Genomic DNA, 22,242 nt, shown 5'->3' with positions numbered 1-22,242 from the left:
TAACATTTATTGAATTGGGATAGTATAAATATGGAGAGGAAAATACTGAATAAAAATAAAAGCTAAATAATTGTGGTTAGTAACCATATTCCTTACACCCAATACTCAAAAGAAAAAAAACATTTTTTTACATTTTATTTTTATTCACTGTGTTTAAGAGCTATCATGTAATAGTTTAGTCTTTGAGATGAATATGTTACAGATGTTGAGATGATTAAAACAGTAATGCAAACTTGTTCTAAAAATCTTTCCCTCTCAAAGGTGCTAACATTATTTCTGTAAACCCATAGATTGATTAATTAGCTCTTTAATGGTTTTGTTTTTTCTGTATTTTACTTCTGATGCAGTTCTCAATTTTTGTTGCTTATTTTTTAAATTCCCACCAAACCCTAAACTAATCAAATCAGAATCAAACATCAGTATTTGGTAAACCTCTCTAGGTTATGATAATACATATCCAACATCGAGAACCAGTATTCTAATGCAGTAACTTTTCACCCCATTTTCTGTAATCTTTTTCAATTTTCTCCATCTGCCTCTGCTACTGCCCCCAATTTTCATTACTTTGTTCTCAGGTGTAATAGTTCTATAACTATCTCAACTCTGGTTGTCTGTATGGGACCATGGAGCCAATGATTTGATTGAGTTTATTGGTTGACTTAACCGATCAAATTGTTTTTGTGTCATATTAGTTTCATCAACTTCAGAGCAGTCACTATTATATTTTTCTTCAAAATGCTCAATACATTCAAAGTTTTTTGACTTAATGCATCATTTTCATGAAGCTGTAATTTTATTAATTTAAAATAAACATTACAGTGAAATACTTCATCTAAGAAATAGCTTCTTTAGTCCTGGCCTAGGAGTTCAGTTGGTTAGTGCTGTCCTGATACACCAAGGTTGCAAGTTTGATCCCTGGTCAGGACATATACAGTGAATGCATAAATAAGTGGAACAACAAATTGATGTTATTTTCTCTAAATTCAATTTTTTTAATGTAAAAAATAAAAATATCTTCTTTAAATGCCTAAGTTACCAAAAACCCAGCAATGAATATTTATTACTTTGGAAATATAAAACTGGAGGAATCAAGATGGCGGAGGAGTGAGTGGAAGTCACACTGACCTCCTCCCAGGACCAACCTGGAATTACAACTAAATTGTGGAGAAATAACCTGGAACAAACAACTAATTTATAGCGAGAGAAGAGCCTTGTAACCTCGGAGACAGAAGAATCGGCTTTAGTGCAATATAACTGGTAAGGAGTGCGGTACAGACCTGAGAAGGTGGGCGGCAGCCCCAGAAAGATATTGAAACGGCCAGTTGGATCCCTCTGAGAAGAGCAGGGTCTAAACCAAAAGCGGGGATCTCTAGCCCACAGCACCAGAGCCCCCTAAATACACGGAAAACAGCCAGCTGCAAAGAGCGGCAGGGTTGCTCTCTGCCAGAGACAGGCGGCTGGAGACACAAAGAGCCTTCTAAGGAGCCAACGCAAAATTTTTATTTGTAGCCACTTACCCTGGTCTTCAGCAAAGGCAGGGGCAGAGTGGGCTACAGACGCCTAAGGAGACTGCGGAAGGAGGTTTTGGGGAGAAAATTGAGAGTAGCCGGCGGGATCTCAGTGCTGACTCATTCCCCATGTGGCGGCAGCCATCTCGCTCAGGCAGGCCACTCCCCCTGAGCGGCACCAGCGTCAAAGGACCCAATAGCCCCACCCCCAGGTGGGATTCCACCCCGCCCTGTGCTGTCTAAGCTGCCTGCTGAGTGCAGAGTGGCAGCCACAGACAGTAAGTAGATCCCTGGCTAAAGCGGGCGCAGAGAGGTCTGGCAACACTTGAGGAGAGACTGGGAATGGAGGCTTTGGGGAGAGAACTGAGAAAGTAGCCAGCGGGATCCCAGTGCGGACTCCTCCCCCATATGCAGCAGCCTGAGAGGACCCAATAACCCCACCCCCAGGAGGGACTCTGCCCCACCCTGAGCTGTCTAAGGTGCCCTACTGAGTGCAGAGTGACTAGATTAATAGCTGAAGGAGACAGCCACAAACAGTAGATTACTGGAAGTGTCAAACAGACTGCCTAAGGTCAGACTGGGTCAACAGCTGACATCATCAGAGGCAGATCCAGAAAGTAAAAACGCTTCTCCAACCATAGAAGTGCACACCACAAAGTCAGGAAATCAAGACAGATCAACTTAAGGAGCAGCAGCAAAAGAGTCTCACAGATAATGGGAAGAAAAAGAAATACACCCCACTTGAAAGGAAAGGAGGAATCCCCAGAAAGAGAACTAAATGAAACAGAGGCAAGTAAACTGTCAGAGATTGAGTTCCAAACAACGGTTTGAAGGAAGCTCAGAGAGCTCAGAGAGAATTACCAAAAACTACAGGGAAACTATGAGGAACTTACTGCAAACTATATCAGCATGAAAAAGGACATAGAAACTATCAGTGAGAGACAAGAGGAAATGAAGAATACAGTTTCTGAATTGAAGAACACAGTAGAAGGAATCAAAAGCAGGCTGGATGAAGCTGAGGTGCGAATCAGCTAGCTGGAGGACGAGGTAGAAAAAGCTCCCAGAAAGAGCAAGAAAATTAAAAAAGACTCAAAAAGAATGAAGAGACATTGAGGGAAATGCAGGACAACCTGAAACATAATCATATCTGTATAATAGGTATACCAGAAGAAGAGGAGGAGCAAGGGATAGAGAACCTGTTTGAAAAAGTCATGATGGAAAACCTCCCTAATTGGAGGAGAGAAAAAGTCACACAAGTCCAGGAAGCACAGAGGGTCCCATTCAAGAGGAACCCAATGAGGCCCACTCCAAGACACATCATCATTAAAATGGCAAATATCAAAGACAAACAGAGAATCCTAAAGCAAGAGAGAAAGAGGTAGTAACATACAAGGGAGCCCCAATACAGCTACCATCTGACTTCTCAACAGAAACACTACATGCCAGAAGGAAATGGCAAGAAATATTCCAAGTCATGAAAAGCAAAGGGCTACAACCGAGACTGCTCTATCCAGCAAGGCTCTCGATTAAAATGGAAGGCAAAATAAGGAGTTTCCAAGACAAAGGAAGGCTAAAAGAATATACCTCCACCAAACCAGCACTGCAAAATATGCTAAAGGGACTACTTTAAGAAAATGAAGATAAAGTCTATGAATACCCAGTTCCTTTCGCAGTTGCCAATACTTGATATTACCAATATTTTTAATACTCATTAATCTGATTGTGACAATGATGTTATTTTAATTGTTCCTTTACTATTTGTTGAAACTAAGCCTGTTTTAGTATATTTCTTGCCTATTTCTTTTTTTTTTTTAAAAAAAGCTTTAAATGACTTTTTGGTATTCTTTATACATTTATTGATTAAATGTTTGTAGAACTCCCCCCCCGAAAACCCCCCCCAAAAACCATATTAACCATGTTTTAGATGTGTTGCAAGTACTTTCCTATTCTATTCCTTGTCCTTTAACTTTTTTTATATTACTGTACAGTCTTAAATGTTTAATGTAGTCATATTGCCAATATTTACTTTATAGCTTCTGAGTTTGAATATTTTACTTCAGGTCATGAAAAACATTAGTTCTATTTTCTTCTAAAACTTAGATTCTACATATTTTTAACTCACCTGAATATTTCCTGTATAATGTGTGAAATAGGGCTCTATATTTGTTTTATTTCAAGTAATAGTGGTCCATGCACCTTATTTGTTGAATAAACCTTATTTTACCCATTGACTTGAAATACCAACTTGATCATATATTATATTGTTAGATATATACATTTGTCTCTAGAATGTTCATTATATTTCATTGATCTACTTGATTATTTCTGTGCTGGGGTCATGTTGGTTTAATTGCTGAGACTTTAAAATGGTTTTAAATTTTTTAAATATTTTATAATTAACTTTGACATTTAAAAAAATAAATAAAATCAATCTTCAGTTAAGAAAGAGAGATGGAACTCCTACCTTTTGTAACAACATGGATGGAACTGGAGAATATTAAGCTAAGTGAAATAAACCAGTTGATGAAAGACAAACAACATATGATCTCACCTATGAGTAGACTCTATTCAACAAAATAAACTAATGAACAAAATAAACCACAGGCACGGAAACATGGAGCAGACTGGAAGTGACCAGAGGGGATGGGGAAAGAGGACAATGGGGGAAAGAAGAGGGACTAGACAAAGAACATGTATGAATCACCATGGACATGGACAAGAGTGGAAATTGACTGTGGGAGTGGGGGATGGGGGTTGGATGGGTGGAGGGGAGTAAAGGGGGAAAAATTGAGACAACTGTAATAGAATAAACATGATTTATAAATTAAAAAAAAGAACAAGTAAAAAAAAAAAAAAGTAAAATTAGCCCTGGCTGGCATGGTGGCTCAGCTAAAAGTTGCTGGTTTGATTCCCGGTCAGGGCACATGCTTGGGTTGTGGGCCTGGTCCCTGGTAGGGGGTGTGCGAGACGCAAACGATCAATGTTTTTCTCCCTTTCTCCCTACTTTTCCCTTCTCTCTAAATAACTGAATAAAATCTTTTAAAAATATAAAATGAGATGTCTATAGACAAAAAACCTTAAGTCATAAAACCTACATTATCAACAAGGCTTGTTTTGTCGATGTGTCTAAGTTAGGTCATGTCTTTCTCAGTTTTTAAGCATAATACGAAACTCTGGGGAACATTTTTTTGTGTCCACCATGCACCTTTTATACAATCATGTATTTCAATCAACAAATGGAAAACTAATTTCCATGAATAAGAATGTAATGTTATATTTAACTAGAGTGAAATGTATTTTATTTCCTAGTTATATTAAATATATGTCACAATTTCAATTTCTATTATTGCTTAACACTGGAAGAGATGCAGCACACTCAAGTCTCAAGGTTCAGAACATTAGGTTCTATTACTGATTTTGGCATTAATTAGCTTTGAAACCTTGAATCATTTCATTGATCTTTGCCTCAGTTTCCCAAAACAAGGTGAGACTGATTTCATGTTCTAACTTAAAACAGAAATTCTATGGTTAATTTCTACTCTTCACAAATTTTCATTCTTTCTTTATTGCCAATCATCCTAAAACTCATTTTAAAAATTTACTTAGAAATGAAATCTCTCATTTTCTTCTCCTGGATATGTAATTCAGGTTTCACTAAATCTTGTTTCAGGTGACAATAAACTCAATTTTTAAAGTGTCATTTTAGCCAGAAAAACAGATGTTTCATCTACAATTTTAGCCGTTACATGTGTAAAGAAAACCTGCCTCATGTCAATTAACAGAACACAATCTTTAAAAAAGCCAGTACCCACCTTCTGAATACCCAAATTGTAGCTTATATGTATTTCCAAAGCAAGAACAGACTTTTAGAGTACACTTACTGTAATTTAGGTCATGAAGTAACTCATAGTTCACCTTAACCACAGTAAATCTAACTGGCAGCTCAATATTTCCCCCCACATTTATACCCTTTATGAGACTTGTTTACTTAGCCTTTATTTTGATTCGCTTTTTGAGTTTTAATGCTTGGTGTTTCTTGGTAATCTGTATAATGTATATTTTAAGGAACATTAAAATGTTGCTCTGAACTTCTCTGTTTCAGGAGAGCACAGAATGGGGGTTGAACATCTCAGCAATGCTCTTTTAGTGTGTAGGCAACCAAGGGAACTTCTGAAGGTTTTTAAACACACACTGCCTCCCAAGGTATTTGAGATGCTGTTACACAAAATTCCCCTTATTTGCCAGGTGAGCACATATTTAATTATCTCTGTGAAATGAACAGAATAACTGTATTGGGTTTGAGTACACAAACTATAAAGTATGTGTGTGAATGGCCCAAAGTTTTAAATGAGCCACATCTCTATTTTTTGATTGCCTTTCTTGCCTTAAGGTGAAACAAGCCAATACTTTCATGTTTGTTTGACTAATGTATTGTATATTTTGTTGAGTATTATACATGTTTCAGCATCTCAGTTTTAAAAACAGCATTGTTAATCTTTTGTCTTTGTGCTTTCAAAGGTACCACAATTACTGACTGTAATGTCAATGGAGTTGTTATTTAAATGACCTAGTAGATTAAAAATTAGATGTAACATAGAAAACAGTAAATTATCAAAGCAGAACAACACTTCCACTTTGCATTAGTATGACAAAACATAGATATCACTTTGGTAAATTTAAACATATAGGCTATTCAGTGTTTTCTTAAGTACAATTTGAGATTGATATCAAATGAAATCCACTGATAAGCATATTCATTAATAGGTGTTAATCCACTTACATTTACTAAACTGCTTGTTACGCTTACGCACCAATTAGAATTTCCTAAAAATGCTTGTATTTATTTTAGGATTCATTTAGCCACAAGACACTAACTTTAGTTTGCTTTTTATTACACTGATCAGATGTCACTGCTGAAAATATAGTTGCTGGTCTAACTCAGAATCATTCATGTTCTCATCTTTTGCATAAAACACAAGACTCCAGTAGAGCATAACAGTCAACTCTTAAACATTCCCAAGCTAGTCTCAGATGGGCTGTTTCTGGAGGACATATATATGAAAATGCAGCTAGAATGTGTAATGCCCACCCTGACACAAGTGAGGCAAGAAAAGGATCGTTCATTGAAATAATTAGCAAGTAACCCTTTTATGTGTTTACCAGCAATTTGAGGCAGACATGAATGAACAGGAATACTTGGAGGATGATCCTGATTGAAAAACATTTCAACGTCTCCACAGTCCAGTCAGAATCATATGGTACTATACAATATAAACAACTGCTCAGTGACACTTCCATTTATTTTACTTTTAGTAATAAAAAATTTTTCTATCTCATTCATGATTGAACACATATTTTGCTTTAAAATTAATAGTCACAATTGAAGAAATAATGGTTTATTTTTCTAATCACATGACTAAGCTCCTGAATCATAAGGCCTCAACAAATTTGCATCTTACTGTTTTCATCGAACCTTCTATTTTGATTATCCCTGGTGAATAGCAATTTTGTTTCTCCAGTGGTTTCCATTTGCCAAGCAGTCATGACAGATGGTTAACATGGCGGCTGCTGGTTTCAGGGGATTCTGTCAGATGAATCCTCATTTCCAGAGCAACAGCTGTTGGCAGTCTTCGATGGAAAGTCTGTCCTTCAGGACTCTATCGTGGCTGACCAAGGAGTCCTGCTTTGGCTGCCAGGGCTTCATTCTGCTGAATATGATATTCCTGAAATCTCATGGATATTCTTTGCGTCATTTTTAAATATTTCTGTAAGCAATGTTCTGAACAGGTGGTCTAGAATTAAAAAGAGAAGATGGAAGAGGAAATACAAAAATATTAACCAAAAGAAAAAAAAGCATGTATTCTAAAAGACCAACAAGTGGGTACTTTTCTTTGAATGTATCTGAGAATTAAATGGTATTAATAAGTAGCAGGTAGCCATAGCTTTCAACTGTTTTAATACAAGAATAAATACATATTGAATACCTATGAGTTCGTAGGCCTTAAAAATGATGCTAAGTCCCTCCCATCTGGATTAGATTTTCTGCAGGTTTTAATACGAACTGAAAGCCCGCATTCCTATCCCGTTATTCTGATTGTTCAACTGTAGGCCCAGTAGCAAGTTTATTCCTTTTTAATGAGAAATTCCATTCTTAACATTTAACTTAATTCTCAACCTTTCACTTTCTACCATTAAGAATATTACATCTAGCATCTGTCAAACTTTGTCATTTGTTTAACAAGTATTTATTTATTGCTGGTTACATGTCAGTTCTCAGCACGATAAGCCAGTATATAAATATTTTGATGAGGATATTAAAAGTTATGACTTCTGCTAGGATTGGGTTTTCAGAGTCTACTTATGCAATACGAGCCATCAAATTCAAGTTTTGCTTTTTCCAAAGTTCACCTGAATTCTCAGGGTCAGATAGGAAAGCCATGTCAAGTCTCTAGCTAGTCATCTTGATTGAAAGCTAATTAGTAAGACTTTTTGCAATGGAACAGTAACTCCACAAGCCCCAGGCACCTTCTCTTTAAAAAAAAAAAAAAAAGTCTGTGTTGGTTAAATGTGACTGTCATATTCAATTTGTTATCATTATACCCAATGTTATGGGTCCTTGGCTACTTCAGTTCCCCCAAGTGATGGAACATAAAAGGTAGTCAATATTCCTGTAATAACTAGGAACAAGCAAATTACCTAGGGGAATCCCATTTAAATTGCTGATCACAAGCTTAAAAGAATTTTTAATGTGCAATACTTTTCATACCTCTTCAGGTTTTACTTCTCTTGTTGTGAAGTCTTTAACACAGTCCAAAAAGCAGGTTTCTGTAAGTTTATTGTAGGTTCCAAGAAATTCTTTAAACTACAAACAAATCAGAAAGTCCTTTAATATCAGGGTTTTAAAACAAAGATGTTTTGAAACTTTAATTACTGAAGTTTGTATTTAGGCAAAATATACTGTAATATTTGAAATCAAAGGTCTTTCGCTAACTTAAATGGGTATATACTACGCTCTGCAGGGGCGCCCAACCTGCAGCCCGGTGGCCGCACGCAGCCCGGTGGCCGCACGCAGCCCAGGCGGGCTGTGAATGCGGCCCAACACAAAATCAGTAATTTACTTAAAATGTTATGAGATTTTTTTGTCATTATGTGTTGCAATGTATTTAATGTGTGGCCCAAGACAGCTCTTCTTCCAGTGTGGACTAGAGATGCCAAAAGGTTGGACACCCCTGACTGAGCTACATAATATAGTCAGATTTTCCTGTTGAATATTCTTTCCTGGGTTATCTGAAAAATAAAGTTATTTTGTGAGATCACTGACTGACATGGTTGCATCTAATAGTTCCTTAAGTATTTGCAAAATACTTTCTCCTTAATTATAATACCTTACCTGTTTTATCTGATCAGTTTCTGGCATTTGTGCAGCCATATTCTTTCGGTATGTTTATTAGTCACCTGATTTAAAAATTAAAAAAAATAGTTTGTCAATCTGTAAACAAATGTTTTTAGGCTAGCTAAAGACTTAGGTAATCAAAACACAAGTAGTTTATGAAACAGAACTGAAACAAGTCTACCTGAAATACTGTTCATATTTTATGAATTTCTGACCGTGTATGTAATTATATGCCACTCCCCCAATCTTTCACATCATTAATGACAACAAAGAACCATAAAGTTCAGAATTAGATTAAAAAAAAAAAAAAGGATTTTATTTATTTATTTTTAGAGAAAGGGGAAGGGAAGGAGAAAGAAAGGGACACAAACATCAATGTGTGGTTGTCTCTTGTGTGCCCCTCACCGGGGACCTGGCCTGCAACCCAGACTTGTGCCCTGACTGGGAATCAGACCAGCGTCTGCTTGCTCCATCCACTGAGCTGCACCAGCCAGGGCTAGAATCATATTTTTTAATGCTATTTCCTATGGGACCCAAAGACCCGGTCTATCAAAATCTCCAATTTTAAGACGATTTGCTCTGCTATGTTGCAAAAAAGCCACTTGTTAAGGCCCCATTCCTAGTAGGATTCTAAGGGAAACCAAGACATCTCTGTTGTTTTCCTGTAAGTACTTAGTTTCCCTGTAAGTACTTAACTATTCTACTGTTTGCTAATATAACTTTGACCTATGCTACTAATGTCCCTTTCACTTTTTCTATGCAAATAAAAAATCCTATTAATTGTTAACAAACACCATTCTAAGTTATAAATCAGCAACCCAAATGAACAATATTCAGAGTGCAAACAGACTCTACTAGACTCTAAAAGGAAGTTACAGGAGTTGTGCATTCTCCAATTCAAAAAGGGCAAACAGAAACTTCTTAACATATGACCCTTATAATCTAACCTGGGACAACAGAGAAGTGAAGATAAGGAAGTCAAAAAAGCCTTTCTGAATTACTGGGATTTTCACATATCCTAAATGGAGGGCCCAAGCTCAGTTAATTCAGATATAAGAATGTATTCCATTATTTATTTATTCTATCTGGCTAGTTCTAAAAAGGAAGAACATCTTATATAAAAGATGTGTATAAACTAAAGCTGTTTAAAACAGAAATTAGCCCTGGCTGGTATGGCTCAGTGGATTGAGCACCAGACTGCGAAGCAAATGGTAGCTGATTCGATTCCTGGTCAGGGCACCTGCCTGGGTTGCGGGCCAGGTCCCCCGTAGGGGGTGTGTGAGAGGCAACCACACACTGATGTTTCTCTTCCTCTCTTTCTCCCTCCCTTCCCTTCTCTCTAAAAATAAATAAATAAAATCTTAAAAAAAAACAAATTAAACAGCACGTAAAAGGTAGAATAAGCAAATAAAATTTTGTACACTGTTGACAACAGACTTTCTATGCATTATATATAGCTCTGAGTTTCATGACGACTAATACAAAAAAGGTAAACTGGATGTGTAAGTCATTCTTATTGACTCAATTATTATTTAAAGTGGCTCTGTAAAGCATGAAATTTTTATGAAGCTGTTATAGAGATGAAACTAATCAGGAAATTCAAAATGCCACCATAATGAAAAAAATTAACATTCTCATTTGATTAATGAATATAATCAATGGTAATTCCATTCCAGCATTTCCAACCATGTATACACCTTCCACTCTTTTGCATTTATTCTACCCTTCTCTTTCTTCCTTATCCTATAATTTAGTATTACTGACATTTTTTAAACCCTTTTTTTCATATGTAAGGGAAAGCATCAGTTCTTTCCTATTCGTTAAGCTTATCCCATTTGAGGCATTACAGCCCATAGTTATCTCTGAAGTAATGATTAATAAAAAGTCTGGGTTGGCAAAAAAGTGCATTTAGTTTTTTCCGTAAAAAAGACATATTTTTCATTTTCACCAAGAACTTTGTTGATCTGAACATTTTGGGTATGTTGGCCATCTCCCATGTGGTATAACGCTGATTGCTCTCAATTAATGTCTTGATTTGGTCACTATCAGCTTCAACTGGTCTACCTGACTGTCGAGTACCACCCAGAGAGAAATCTCCAGCACGAAACCTTGTAAACCACTTTTGATACATTCAGTCAGTCAAAGCACCTTCTCCATACACTGAACAAATCTTTTTTTGCATTTCAGTTGTTTTTACCTTTCTTGAAATAATAAAGCATAATATGCTGAAAACTTGCTTATTTTCTTCCATCTTCAATATTAAAATGGATACACAAAAATTTACCAACTTTGATGGCTTTTTAAAAAATACATGTTAATATGACAGCTGTCACATTATAAGCTAACAAAATTGTTTAGAATGAAGTTCAAGACAACTAAGTGCTGCTAGAACCATCTTATGGAAAAAACCAAATGAACTTTTTGGCCAACCCAATATAATTGTCTGTACTTCTGAGAGTCTTTGGTTTAGTGGCTACAGGATGAGCTATCTTTTCAACTAAAACTCTTCATTATCTGCTACAGACGATGCAATGGAGGTCTTAGGTTAGCTCAACATTCAGGCAATTTAGTGTCCATAAACACCTAAAAATTTAACAAGAATATTCTTTATTCCTACTTTACTTCAAAGCTTTGTGAATTATATATATATTTGACCACATAAACTACCTGGAAAGTACTAAGAATTACCTGAAGTTCACAATTTCCCATACGGTGCTGTGACTATCATCATTTCTATGCTCCACGCAAGATACTATCCATTACAGATTGCCTTAGCTCATTTAAGTCACGAAACGCTGATTCCATACCCTCCAACTACTGAACTGCATAGAAATCAAACTCAATTGTTGTATCAGCCTTGATTATCAACTTCATAATTATTTATAGTTTGGAGTCTTAGCAGTTACGATTTTAAGTAATTGGTAGATACTCATTCAATAAACATTTTTTGAATGTTCCAAGGACTGTGCTAGTTATGACACCAGTCATGATTCTGAGGCAAGATGCATCTTACTACTACTGTAAAATACTACCAAACAGTCAAAGAAACAGAGGATTCTGTCAGTATATCATACAACGAGGCTGTTTAGGACTTGTACTTCCAGGAAGATAGGGTAGATGTGATTTTACTGTTCCTCTCACTAAGTATTACTAACCCCCTGGACATTAAATATAAAACATCTGACCCTGAAAAGGGGGAGAAGGCGGCATACTGGATAGGCACTTTGGGACCTGACAAACGACACTACTGTGAATTCTCTCTGTTGTCTCAGCTATCAGACTTAGAGCTGAAGAAGCTGGCGATCTACAGGTGCCAATGGAAACAGTCCAAAAAAGCCCTCCCTGCCCTGGCTGCCCCCTCTAGCCAAAGGTCCAGGAATGGAGAAACATATTAGAAACTTTTAGACGATTAACTGCTGTGCTCAAGGCAAACACAGAAAAATTGTTGCCCCCATCCCCACCTACATCAGCCTAAGCTAGGCTGGGGGGCCCAAACTTCCACTCTCACTAGGTTGTAATGAGGCTTTCCAACTCTCCCACCACAGTGGGGGTAGGGACTTTCATTTTATGGTGCATAAATGATGACCCCCATCCCCACAGTCAAGTGTCAGTGAAAACTACAAGTAGAGCCTGAACTTCCACCTCAACTGGTAGTAATGAGGTACGCCTCACCCTTCCTCCCTTCTGTGGCTGTATCAAAGGCAGCTTAGTTGAGATTCAGGGCTTGCCTTACTGCCCCATTTTAATTAGGCCACACAGCTGCTTTTGGTGTCAGTGGAGGCCATGTGGGGAGCAGTAATGACACACTGCAGTCCTTCTCAGCCAGGGAAGTACGGATGGAGGCCTAGTGCAGAGCTGGAGCTACGACTTTCACTAAGTGGTAACAAGAAGATCTCCCTGCAAAGTGACAGAATGAGGAACCTGGACCTCTCCCTTCACCTGGCAGTAGGAAGGTGACACACCCATCACCTCCTCTGCTGGAGCAGTGTCTAAAGGAACCAGCTAGAGGAGAAGGTTTAAACAAGATCTAGAGTCTCATAGCACAAGATGCAAAATGTCCAGGTTACAATATAAAGTAATCATTCATACCAAGAGCTTAGAAGCTCTCAAACTAAATGGAAAAAGACAATCAACAGATGCCCAAGACTGAGATGACAGATGTTAGAATTATCTGACAAAGATTTTCAAATGGCTCTTAAAAGAAATGAAAACTATAATAACCAAAATAAATTCAGATACAATCAACAGCAGAATGGAGGGGACAAAGGAAGGAATCATTGAACTGGAAGACAGAAAAAAGAATTATCCAATCTGAATAACAGAATGAAAAAATAAACAGAGGACCACAGACTTGAAGGACTGTAACAAAAAACTTAACATTTGTGTCATTAGAGTTCTGGAAGGAAAGGAGGAGAGTAGAGATGTAAAAGTAGAAGAAGTAATGGCTGAAAACTCCCCAAATTCAGCAAAAGACATAAACTTGCAGATTTAAGAGGCTGGATGAATTCCAAAAACACAAACACAAAGGAGTCCGTATCAAAATACATTATAGTCAAACATCTAAAAATTAAAATGAAAAATTTTGAAAGCAGTGAGAGAAAAATGACATCTTACTTATAGGGGCAAAGCAATCAGGATGACAGCAGATTTCTCAACAGTCAACCAAGAAACCTGTACCTAGCAAAAATATCTTTCAGGAATGAAGGGGAAATCAAGACATTGTCAAATGAAGAAAAACAAAGAATTTTTTGCCATCAAATTTACCCTAAAAGTAGGTTTACAGTTCTAAACAGAAAGGAAATGATAAAAGGAGATTTGAAAAATCATGAAGGAAGAAAAACACAGTAATAAAAATATGATTAAGTATAGAACACTTTCCCTCTTCTCTTAAGTTTCCTAAATTATGTTTGACAGTTAAAGCAGAAATTATAAAACTGTATAATGTGTTTCTAAATGTATATTATAAATGGGAATCTAAAGGGAGGTTAAGGTTTCTATACTTCATGGAAACTGTAATATGTTTGACTGTGATAAACTATATACATAATATAATACCTATAGAGACTACTAAAAATAATACATACGGAGATACACTCAAAAACACTATAAATAAATCAAAATGGAATTTTAAAAAGTATTGAAATAATCCACAGGAAGGAAAGGAAAAGGGAGAAACAAAAACAGAACAAAATAACCCCCCCCCCAAAAAAAAGATAGCAAAATTAAGCTGTAATAGATAAACAATTAAATATAAATGGTCTAAATAACCTATTAAAACACAGAGATTGGCAGAGTAGATTAAAAAATATGACCAAGTACATGCTGTCTGCAAGAAACTGACTTCAAATAGAAAGATAAAGGCAGGCTGAAAATAAAAAGATAGAGAAGGATATCATGCAACTCTATTAACCAAAAGAAAATAGTGGCTATATTAATATAACAAGGTAGACTCCAGAGCAAAAAATATTACTAGAGATAGAAAAGACCATTAAGGGTCAATCCACCACAAAGGCCTGGCGATTCTAAATGTGTATGCATCAAATAGAGCTGCAAAATATGTAAAGAAAACTGATAGAATTGAAAGGAGAAAGAGACAAACACACAATTATAGTTGGAGACTTCAACATTCCTCTCAACAATTGATACCATGGCTAGACAGAAAATTAGCAAAGATGTAGAAAAACAACACTATCAACCAACAAGATACAATCCATATTTACAGAACATTTCACCCAATACAACAGAATACCTTTTATCAAGTGCCCACGGAACAAATATCCTGGGTCATAAAGCTAGCCTCAACAAATTTAAAAGAAATGAAATCATACCAAGTGTGTTCTCTGGGCACTGATGAATTAAACTAGAAATGAGTAACAGAAAGACAACAAATTTTCAAACATTTGGTAAATAAACAATATACTTCTAAGTAATCCATGTGTCAAAGAGGAAGTCTCAAAGGGAAAAGTAAAATCATTGAACTTAATGGAACTGAAAATACAACATATCAAAATTTGTGTTAACAGAGCTAACTCCGTTCAAACAGAAAAATTTATAGCACTAAATTCATACATTAGAAAAGAAGCCTCTCAGATCAACAATCTAAGATTCCACCTCAAGCAACTAAAAAAAGAGCAAAATAAACCCAAAGCATGAAAAAGGAAATATAAAGAGCCAAAGTCAATAAAAATGAAAACATAAAACATTAAAAAATCCATTAAACAAAGTTAGTTTTTTGACCAGATTATCAGAAATGAAATGGTATATCACCATAAGACCCTGCAGATGTCAAAAGCATGAATTTAATATTATCCTGATATCAAAACCAAAGAGAGTACTTAAAACTCTACAGAAATATCCCTCATAGACATATAAATCCGTAATAAAATAACTGCAAACATAATTCAGCATAAAAAAGAATTATACATCTTGACTACTGTTTATTCCAGAGATGAAAGGCTGATCTGTTATTTGAAATTCACTGTAATCCACTATATTAATAGACTACAGGAGAAAAAAATCATATGATCATATTATTTGATGCAGAAAAAGTATTTGATAAATTCAACACCCATTCATGTTTATAACTCTCTGAAAATTAGGAAAAGAGGGGAACTTCTTCAACTTGATAGTGAGGCTCTACAGAAGCCCTACGCTGTAGTTAATGGTGAAAGACTATATGCTTTCCCCTAAGATTGTGAGCAAGCAAGATGTCTGCTGTTACTGCTCTTAACATACTGCTGCAAGTTTTGCCCAGTGCAGTAGTAAGGCAAGAAAAGGAAATAAAAGACATACAATTTGTAAAGGAAGAAAATAAAACTTTCCTTCTTTGCAACTGACATGATTGCAAACACAAAATATCTCCAAAAAAATCTAATTCCTAGACCTAACAAATACAGCATGGTCACAGGATACAAGATAAATTTAAATATCAATTATATTTCTATATGCTCACAATTAACACATGGACACTGAAATTAAAAAATGCCAATGAGATGGAGAGACATCGTGCCCATGGACTGGAAGACTCAGCTATATTAATCAATACTGTGTGGTACTACTGGTGGAGGAGCAGGCACACAGGATCAACAGAATGGAGCAGAGAATCCAGAAATAAAATCACACAAATATGCCCACCTAGTTTTGCTAAAGGGGCTGGAACAATTTTACATCCATGGGCAAAAAGTTTAACCTCAAACTGCCTTGACTGGTATAGCTCAGTTGGCTGGGTGTTGACCCACAGAGTGAAAGGTTACTGGTTCGATTCCAATCAGGGAACCTGCCTGGGTTCCCAGCCTGGTCCCTGGTAAGGGCACTTGCAAGAGACAACCTGTGGATTTTCTCTCCCTCCCTTCCCCTCTCTCTAAGAATAAATAAATAAAATCTTAAAAAACAAAATGTTTTTATAAAGAAATTTAACCTCAAACTCTTTCAGAAAATTTATACAAAAATTAATTTGAAATAGACCAGGGACTTAAATGTAAAATGTGAAAATATTAAAACTTTTAGAAAAATAGAAAGTATTTGGGCTTTAGAACAAGGGGTTCTTAGACCTGACATCAAAAGCAAAAGAACTGACAAAGAACTAGTCACTAGAAAGAAATCTCAAACTCAACAATAAATGCACAAACAATCCAATTAGAAAATGGGCAAATAACATTAGAAGACATTTCATTTATGAGGAAATACAGATGGTAAATAGGCACATAAAAAGATGTTCTACATGATTAGTCCATTGGGGAAACACAAGACCAGTGACAGGGCGTTACACACCCATTAAAATACATTTTAATTTTGCCTTTAAAAATATATAGTACCACCACCAAATGCTAGTGAAGATGTGGAAAGCCCCAATTGCTCACATATTCCTAGTGGTGATATAAAATCGAATAGTCACTCTGGTAACAGTATAGGAGTGTCTTACAAAATTAAACATCTAACATGTAACCCAGCAGTTGCATTCGTCTGCATTTGTCACGGATAAATGGAAACTTATATTCACACAAAAACTTGTACGTGAATGTTTGTAGAAACTTCATTCATAAGTCAAAAACTGGAAACGACCCAGATGTTCTTAAATGGCTGAATGGTTAAGTTGGTGAACCATCCATGGGATCCTACTCAGCAGTGGAAAGGAATGAGGTACTGATACACACAGTAGCCTGGATGAATCTTTGAAGATTTATGCTGAATGAAAACAAAAACAACCCCAAAAGGTCACATACTGTCTAATTCCATTCATATAAAATTCTTGAACTGAGAACATATTAGTGGTTGCCAGGGGTGAAGGAGGGGTAGGGGTAGGAGGGAAATGGGTGTTGCTATAAAAAAGCAACACAGAAGACTTTTCTGATGGAAATATTCTGTATCTTGACTGTATCAATATGAATATCCTAGTTGTGACATTGTACTACAGTTTTTTAAGATGTTACCATTGTGGAGAACTGAGTAAATGGCACAGGCAATCTCTCTCTTTTTCTTACAACTGCATGTACATGTACAATCATCTTAAAATAAAAAGCTTGATAAAAAAGAAAGTGAGATTGTCTAGCTTTCTAGTCTCTGGCAAAGAGTAAGATGCAGTGTGGTAAAGGTTAGCAAACATTCACTAATAGAATTCTTTTGGCTTCCAAATCAAAAAAGTCTGAAAAGATCCAAGAACCAGTAGGATAACTTGTGGAAGTAGGTATTAAATGAAACCCACTGTTTTACGGTAACTTAAAAAAATACACCAGCAATAAAACATGCATTAAGGAACTTCGTTCACCAATAGGCTTCTGGCTGACAGCACAAAAGGGCATCCATAACACCTTTTGAATTGCTGAACTGTACAGTATACTTGCTATATTCCAGGAGGACAGGCAGCAACCTGGACTTTCTACAACTCAAACCAAACAAACAAACAAAAATCTGATTTCCTTACTTAAAAATACCTTTGAAATTTATGTTTGCTAATTTTGATGCCAAAAACCTAGTTCTTTTTCCTATTCTTATCCTTGTATCTCTTCAGATTAAAATTCATATATAATGAATTTTATATGAATTTTTTACAACCAGAGGTCTGAAAGCAGAAAGTATGAAGTCTTTAAACGTTCTGTAAGTTTCAGAGACTGTTACCACTCTACTATCCCACTTGCGCCTTAGTATAACCCATGGTGACAAATGATGGTTATTTGACAAGACAGATGAGGAGTGCCCCAATGGTACTGGTATTAATCTTCTTTATTTAAAATTATTTTCTTACTATTATCTTTTAATATGCAGTTCTTAACAGTATATATCCCCTTAAAATGAAATAAAATTTATATTATAAAAGTAACAATCTATTTCTTGAGAATTTGGAAAATAAAATAGTTCTACTACTCAAGGATCACTCTATTAACATTATGGTTTCCTTTTCTCTAGAATCATTCACTTATAAATTTTATTTTTCAACTGTCTTCCCAGACCTATAATTGAACTCATGAGCTAACAACAGTCAACAATTTTCTTCAGTCTGCCTAAATCTCTAAAGCTCTTCTCCGTAGTCATAATACAAGGATACCTCATTTTATTGTGTTTTGCTTTACTGTGCTTTGCAGGTGTGTTTTTTTACAAACTGAAAGCAAGATCCTCCACCAGCAAAAAGATTATGACTCCCTTTATTGCAGAGGTCTGGAATTGAACCTACAATCTCTCTCAAGTATATAGGGTGTCAAGCTTATAGTATACATAACTGAAGGCAACTGTTCCTAGAAAATATTGAAGATGATTGAAGGAGTGATTTGTAAATTTATTTGCTACTTTGTTGTCTTCTACAGTCTTTCAGTGTTCTCTTTTGCAGTTATTTAATCATAAATCATGCCGACTGACAAACTCCAACAGCCAAGCAAACCACTCACTGATGGCGAGAACAGGCAGCAGCAATGTGGCTGCCCTTTTACTTGGCAAATGTTTGTTATTGTAGAGGCAAACATCCAATGAGGGGGTACCTGAAACCCAGAGATGGAGGAAAGTAATAAGAGTTCCAGAATCCCGGCTTAGGTCTTGGGAATGATTTTAGCCATGCTAAGTTATTTTTGTGCCATATCAAATATATCACAAAACCAGGGAACTTAAGAGTAAAGGGAGAGCTTATCAGCCATTAAAGCTCAAACCTTTTTTGATGCATGAGTTTCCTTTCTGTTCTGGAAAACTGGTTGTCCAACTTTTGCTTGAATGTCTCCAGTGAGGCCTGATTTCTTATCTGAAAAATGACAGGATTACAATGACTGGGGAAGAGTCCTTCAAACTCAGCCTATTCGACAAAATCTAAACTTCTGTTAGCTAAATCATTTTTTAAAAAGCCTCTCCCTTAGATTTATTGTGATCATTTTCAAACACATACAGATGTCAAATCATGTTGCACACTTGAAACTAACAATGTTATACAGAAAGAAAAAAGCCTCTTTCTTTTCAATAAATGAAATTAGTTTCCTCAATCTATTCTGAGGTTACAAATATTTAACATGTTATTATATGTATTAAAAAACACATAATATCCTTTTCTTTCCAGGTGGTAAGTATATTCAGGTGAACATCACAGAAGAACAATTCCCAGAAATTTCTGGATACATTATTAAAAGAAGTTAACAGACTACAGGATGTGATGGGGGAGATGTCCGTCCATTTTTCTTTCTTAGAATCATATGCAGATTGGTACTAGGACTGAAGCCAAATTTCTAGTTCTGTTGAAATAGTTAAAGCAAATGACTCTTCCAATGTCCTTGGCTTCTATCACTAACCTGGTACTTGCATGATTGGTACTGATCTTTGGTAATCTTGTGATTCAGGCAAGGATCATGAATGGATCATAAAACCACTGGATGATAGGCTGCTGGGAAACAGGATATATCCATGGTCTCAAAGCATCTCCAGAGGTTACTTATCACAAAAGGAAAACTGTCCTTCTATAGTGGAAAGACCTGGCAGTCATCACCTTAAACAAGTGATTATACCTAGCATCACAAACACAATAGACACAGCATTGCCTGTGTGGTATTCTTGCCAAAAAATGGATGGGCTGACTCTGATCATGAAGAAATCTATAGGAAAATCCACTATATGGGACAATTTGTAAGACTCGACTGGGCTTAAAAAAAAAAAAAAGTCATAAAGGAGAGGCGTGGAAGACTGTTCTACATTAGGAAAGTAAAAGGTCATGAAAACTAAATACAATTGTGAACTTCGGATCCTGATTAAAAAAAAAATCTTTAAGTTAAAAGAAGACATTTTGGGGATACTTGGAGAAATCTGAATATGCTGTCATTTCAGGTGTGATAACCTTATCCTGGCTATTTAATAGATTGTTCTTAAGGTGATTCCTGCTGAAGAAATTAGGGTTAAAGGTCATGATGTCTGCAACTTACTTGCAAATGGTTCAGCAAAACAACTATGTATATAGAGAGTGGAAAAGAGACAGCAAGTAAGTAAAAATCTTAACAATAAAACAGTAACAATGAAAAAGAAATAAAAACAATCTTGTGAGCCATGTTTTTTGTTCCAGGACTATCAGTGTCTTTTATTTAACAGATATTTAAATTCATCTGAACTAACTTGATTGGTTGATAAATTAGTAGGACTTTGCTACATGTCCCTTTACTTTAGATTATTTACAGCAGGTTTAGGAAGTTATGTCTAATTAAATGGTAACTCATTTATCAGAGCAACAAATTCTTTTGAAAGATTACTGTATACTGCTTTTGGTTTTAAAGGGTGGCTTCAAAGCTTAAAGGGTAATCCTATCCGCACTGGACTAAATGGGGGCAAGACTACTTGGGTTTCAACCCAATTCAAGTCATTATTCAACTCGTTGTAGTGACTGCCTATGCTCACGTCTTAGAGACTTCTTTCACATCTAAGGTACACCTAGAAAATAAGGGAGTTAAATCATCTCCAAAGTCTGTTATAACTCTTACATTGTCATTTTATCTTTTAATTCACCTATATTATTAAAGAAATTGTGAACAACCAGGTACTACCTAAGAGCCCAATAATGAAGAGGGAAATGTAACTAAGACATAGTTTGCAAAAAATTAAAAGGTTCTCCAAGGCCGAGACCTTAAGGTGTTTTGTAATTCTAGGATTTTTTTTTTTAATGCAGGCAGACATCTGAGATGTAAATAAAAAATGTGTTATTTAGCTTTTACATCAGATTACATTTTTTGCTTTACTCTTTTTTAAATCCTCTAGTAACGCGTAAAGGGAAACGTCTAAGTAGAGCGTCCACGATAATGAGCAGATCAGATAAAGGTGTTGGCCCCGGTACAGTTAATAGCAAAGGTGGATTTTTCAGTTAAAGAAGGCTCTTCCTGCCTCTTAGCTCAAGGTCAAGGCGTGGATTCCTCGCAATCTAACTCTCACTGTCTCGGAAAAAGACCCCGACTCCTCAAACCCAGGTTGGTGTGCCTCAGAGCTTCAAATTACTACCGTAGTCCCAGGGACACGGTCGCCAGGCAGGTCTCAAACCAGCTCTGGGAGTGGATGACCCGCTGCCCGGCTCCGCAGCCCCCCACAGCCCCACGAATATGCGGCGGCCGCACTGAGAGACCCGCCACCTTTCCGGAGCGTAGCCTGCCGCCCCCCGCCCGGGAACCCGGGAGTCTCAGGGCAGAAAAAAAGATCATACTTAAGCACAGACTCTCGCTTCCGACAACAGTACGAGACTGGGGGGGCTGCGCTGCCAGTGGAGTCCAGGGGGCAGAGGGTCGGGGTCACGGCGGCCGGCGCAGCCGCTGGATGGCAAAGAACACGTGGGAACGGCGTTGTCAAATAGTTCTTAGACCGTTTGACGCTGATTCGTTATAACGAGGGGAACTTGAGAGAAAAAAGCCTATATTAGCCTATAATTATAAAATTCCCATAAGTTAATTTTTGTGAATGTCTCCTTAGACAATGCTCCCCATTCCTGACTTCCTCGCCGATAGTAACCCGAATCTGCCGAAACTTTTGAAAGATTAATTTACTTAATTTGCGTCCGCAACGGTCCCCGGGAGTTACGCAGTAAATAGTCCCTAATAAATGCGACCGGTGTTACCCGTTAGGTCAGGAGCTCCCGTTAGGTCTTCGATGAGTCTCTCGCATTTTAGCCAGTGTTTAAATGTTGTAGGGGAATGTACTGCCTTAAAAAGAAATTCACACCTGTTTTAAGCCTCTCCCGTAGGGAGTTTGTTTCCGCCCGGAGAGGGATGGGAAGCACCATAGAGCATTTAGCGATTTGGTTGGAAGGTTCGGACAATTTTCTAGGTGCGCATGCGTGATGCACCTCAAAGGCGGGCTTAAAAGGAAGTGGGTGTTGACCCGCGGGCAACTGAAGCTGTTGTTTGA

General features: G+C 36.8%; 2 protein-coding genes across 4 annotated transcripts in view; one reads left to right on the top strand and one right to left on the bottom strand.

Annotated features, from left to right (window-relative positions):
- Positions 1-6,756, top strand: part of TOMM20L (translocase of outer mitochondrial membrane 20 like) — a 13,913-nt gene extending 7,157 nt beyond the window's left edge. Inside the window, exons 4-5 of the mRNA XM_054567495.1 lie at positions 5,611-5,753; positions 6,672-6,756. Of these exons, the coding sequence (XP_054423470.1) occupies positions 5,611-5,753; positions 6,672-6,725 (197 nt within the window). The 3' untranslated portion in view covers positions 6,726-6,756. The remainder of the gene's footprint in view (positions 1-5,610; positions 5,754-6,671) is intronic.
- Positions 3,409-22,112, bottom strand: TIMM9 (translocase of inner mitochondrial membrane 9). Of its 3 annotated transcripts, none has more exons than XM_054567497.1 (5): positions 22,057-22,112; positions 19,035-19,123; positions 8,899-8,963; positions 8,275-8,370; positions 3,409-7,300 (listed from the first exon to the last, which is right to left on the bottom strand). In XM_054567497.1, the coding sequence occupies exons 3-5, from the start codon at positions 8,935-8,937 to the stop codon at positions 7,166-7,168; spliced, it is 270 nt and encodes an 89-aa protein (XP_054423472.1). In that variant the 5' UTR covers positions 8,938-8,963; positions 19,035-19,123; positions 22,057-22,112; the 3' UTR covers positions 3,409-7,165. The 3 variants fall into 3 exon arrangements, with proteins under 3 accessions (XP_054423472.1, XP_054423474.1, XP_054423471.1); XM_054567499.1 differs by lacking the exon at positions 22,057-22,112 and adding an exon at positions 21,953-22,006; XM_054567496.1 differs by lacking the exon at positions 22,057-22,112 and adding an exon at positions 21,545-21,673.
- Between the last annotated feature and the right edge of the window lie 130 nt (positions 22,113-22,242).

The sequence above is a fragment of the Pteronotus mesoamericanus genome, unplaced genomic scaffold, assembly GCF_021234165.1.
Source record: "Pteronotus mesoamericanus isolate MK-2021 breed Mesoamerican mustached bat unplaced genomic scaffold, CSHL_Meso_final contig_182, whole genome shotgun sequence".
In the NCBI taxonomy this organism is placed as follows: Eukaryota; Metazoa; Chordata; class Mammalia; order Chiroptera; family Mormoopidae; genus Pteronotus; species Pteronotus mesoamericanus.
Note: the sequence above shows the minus strand (reverse complement) of the source record. Positions and strands in the feature narration are given on the sequence as shown.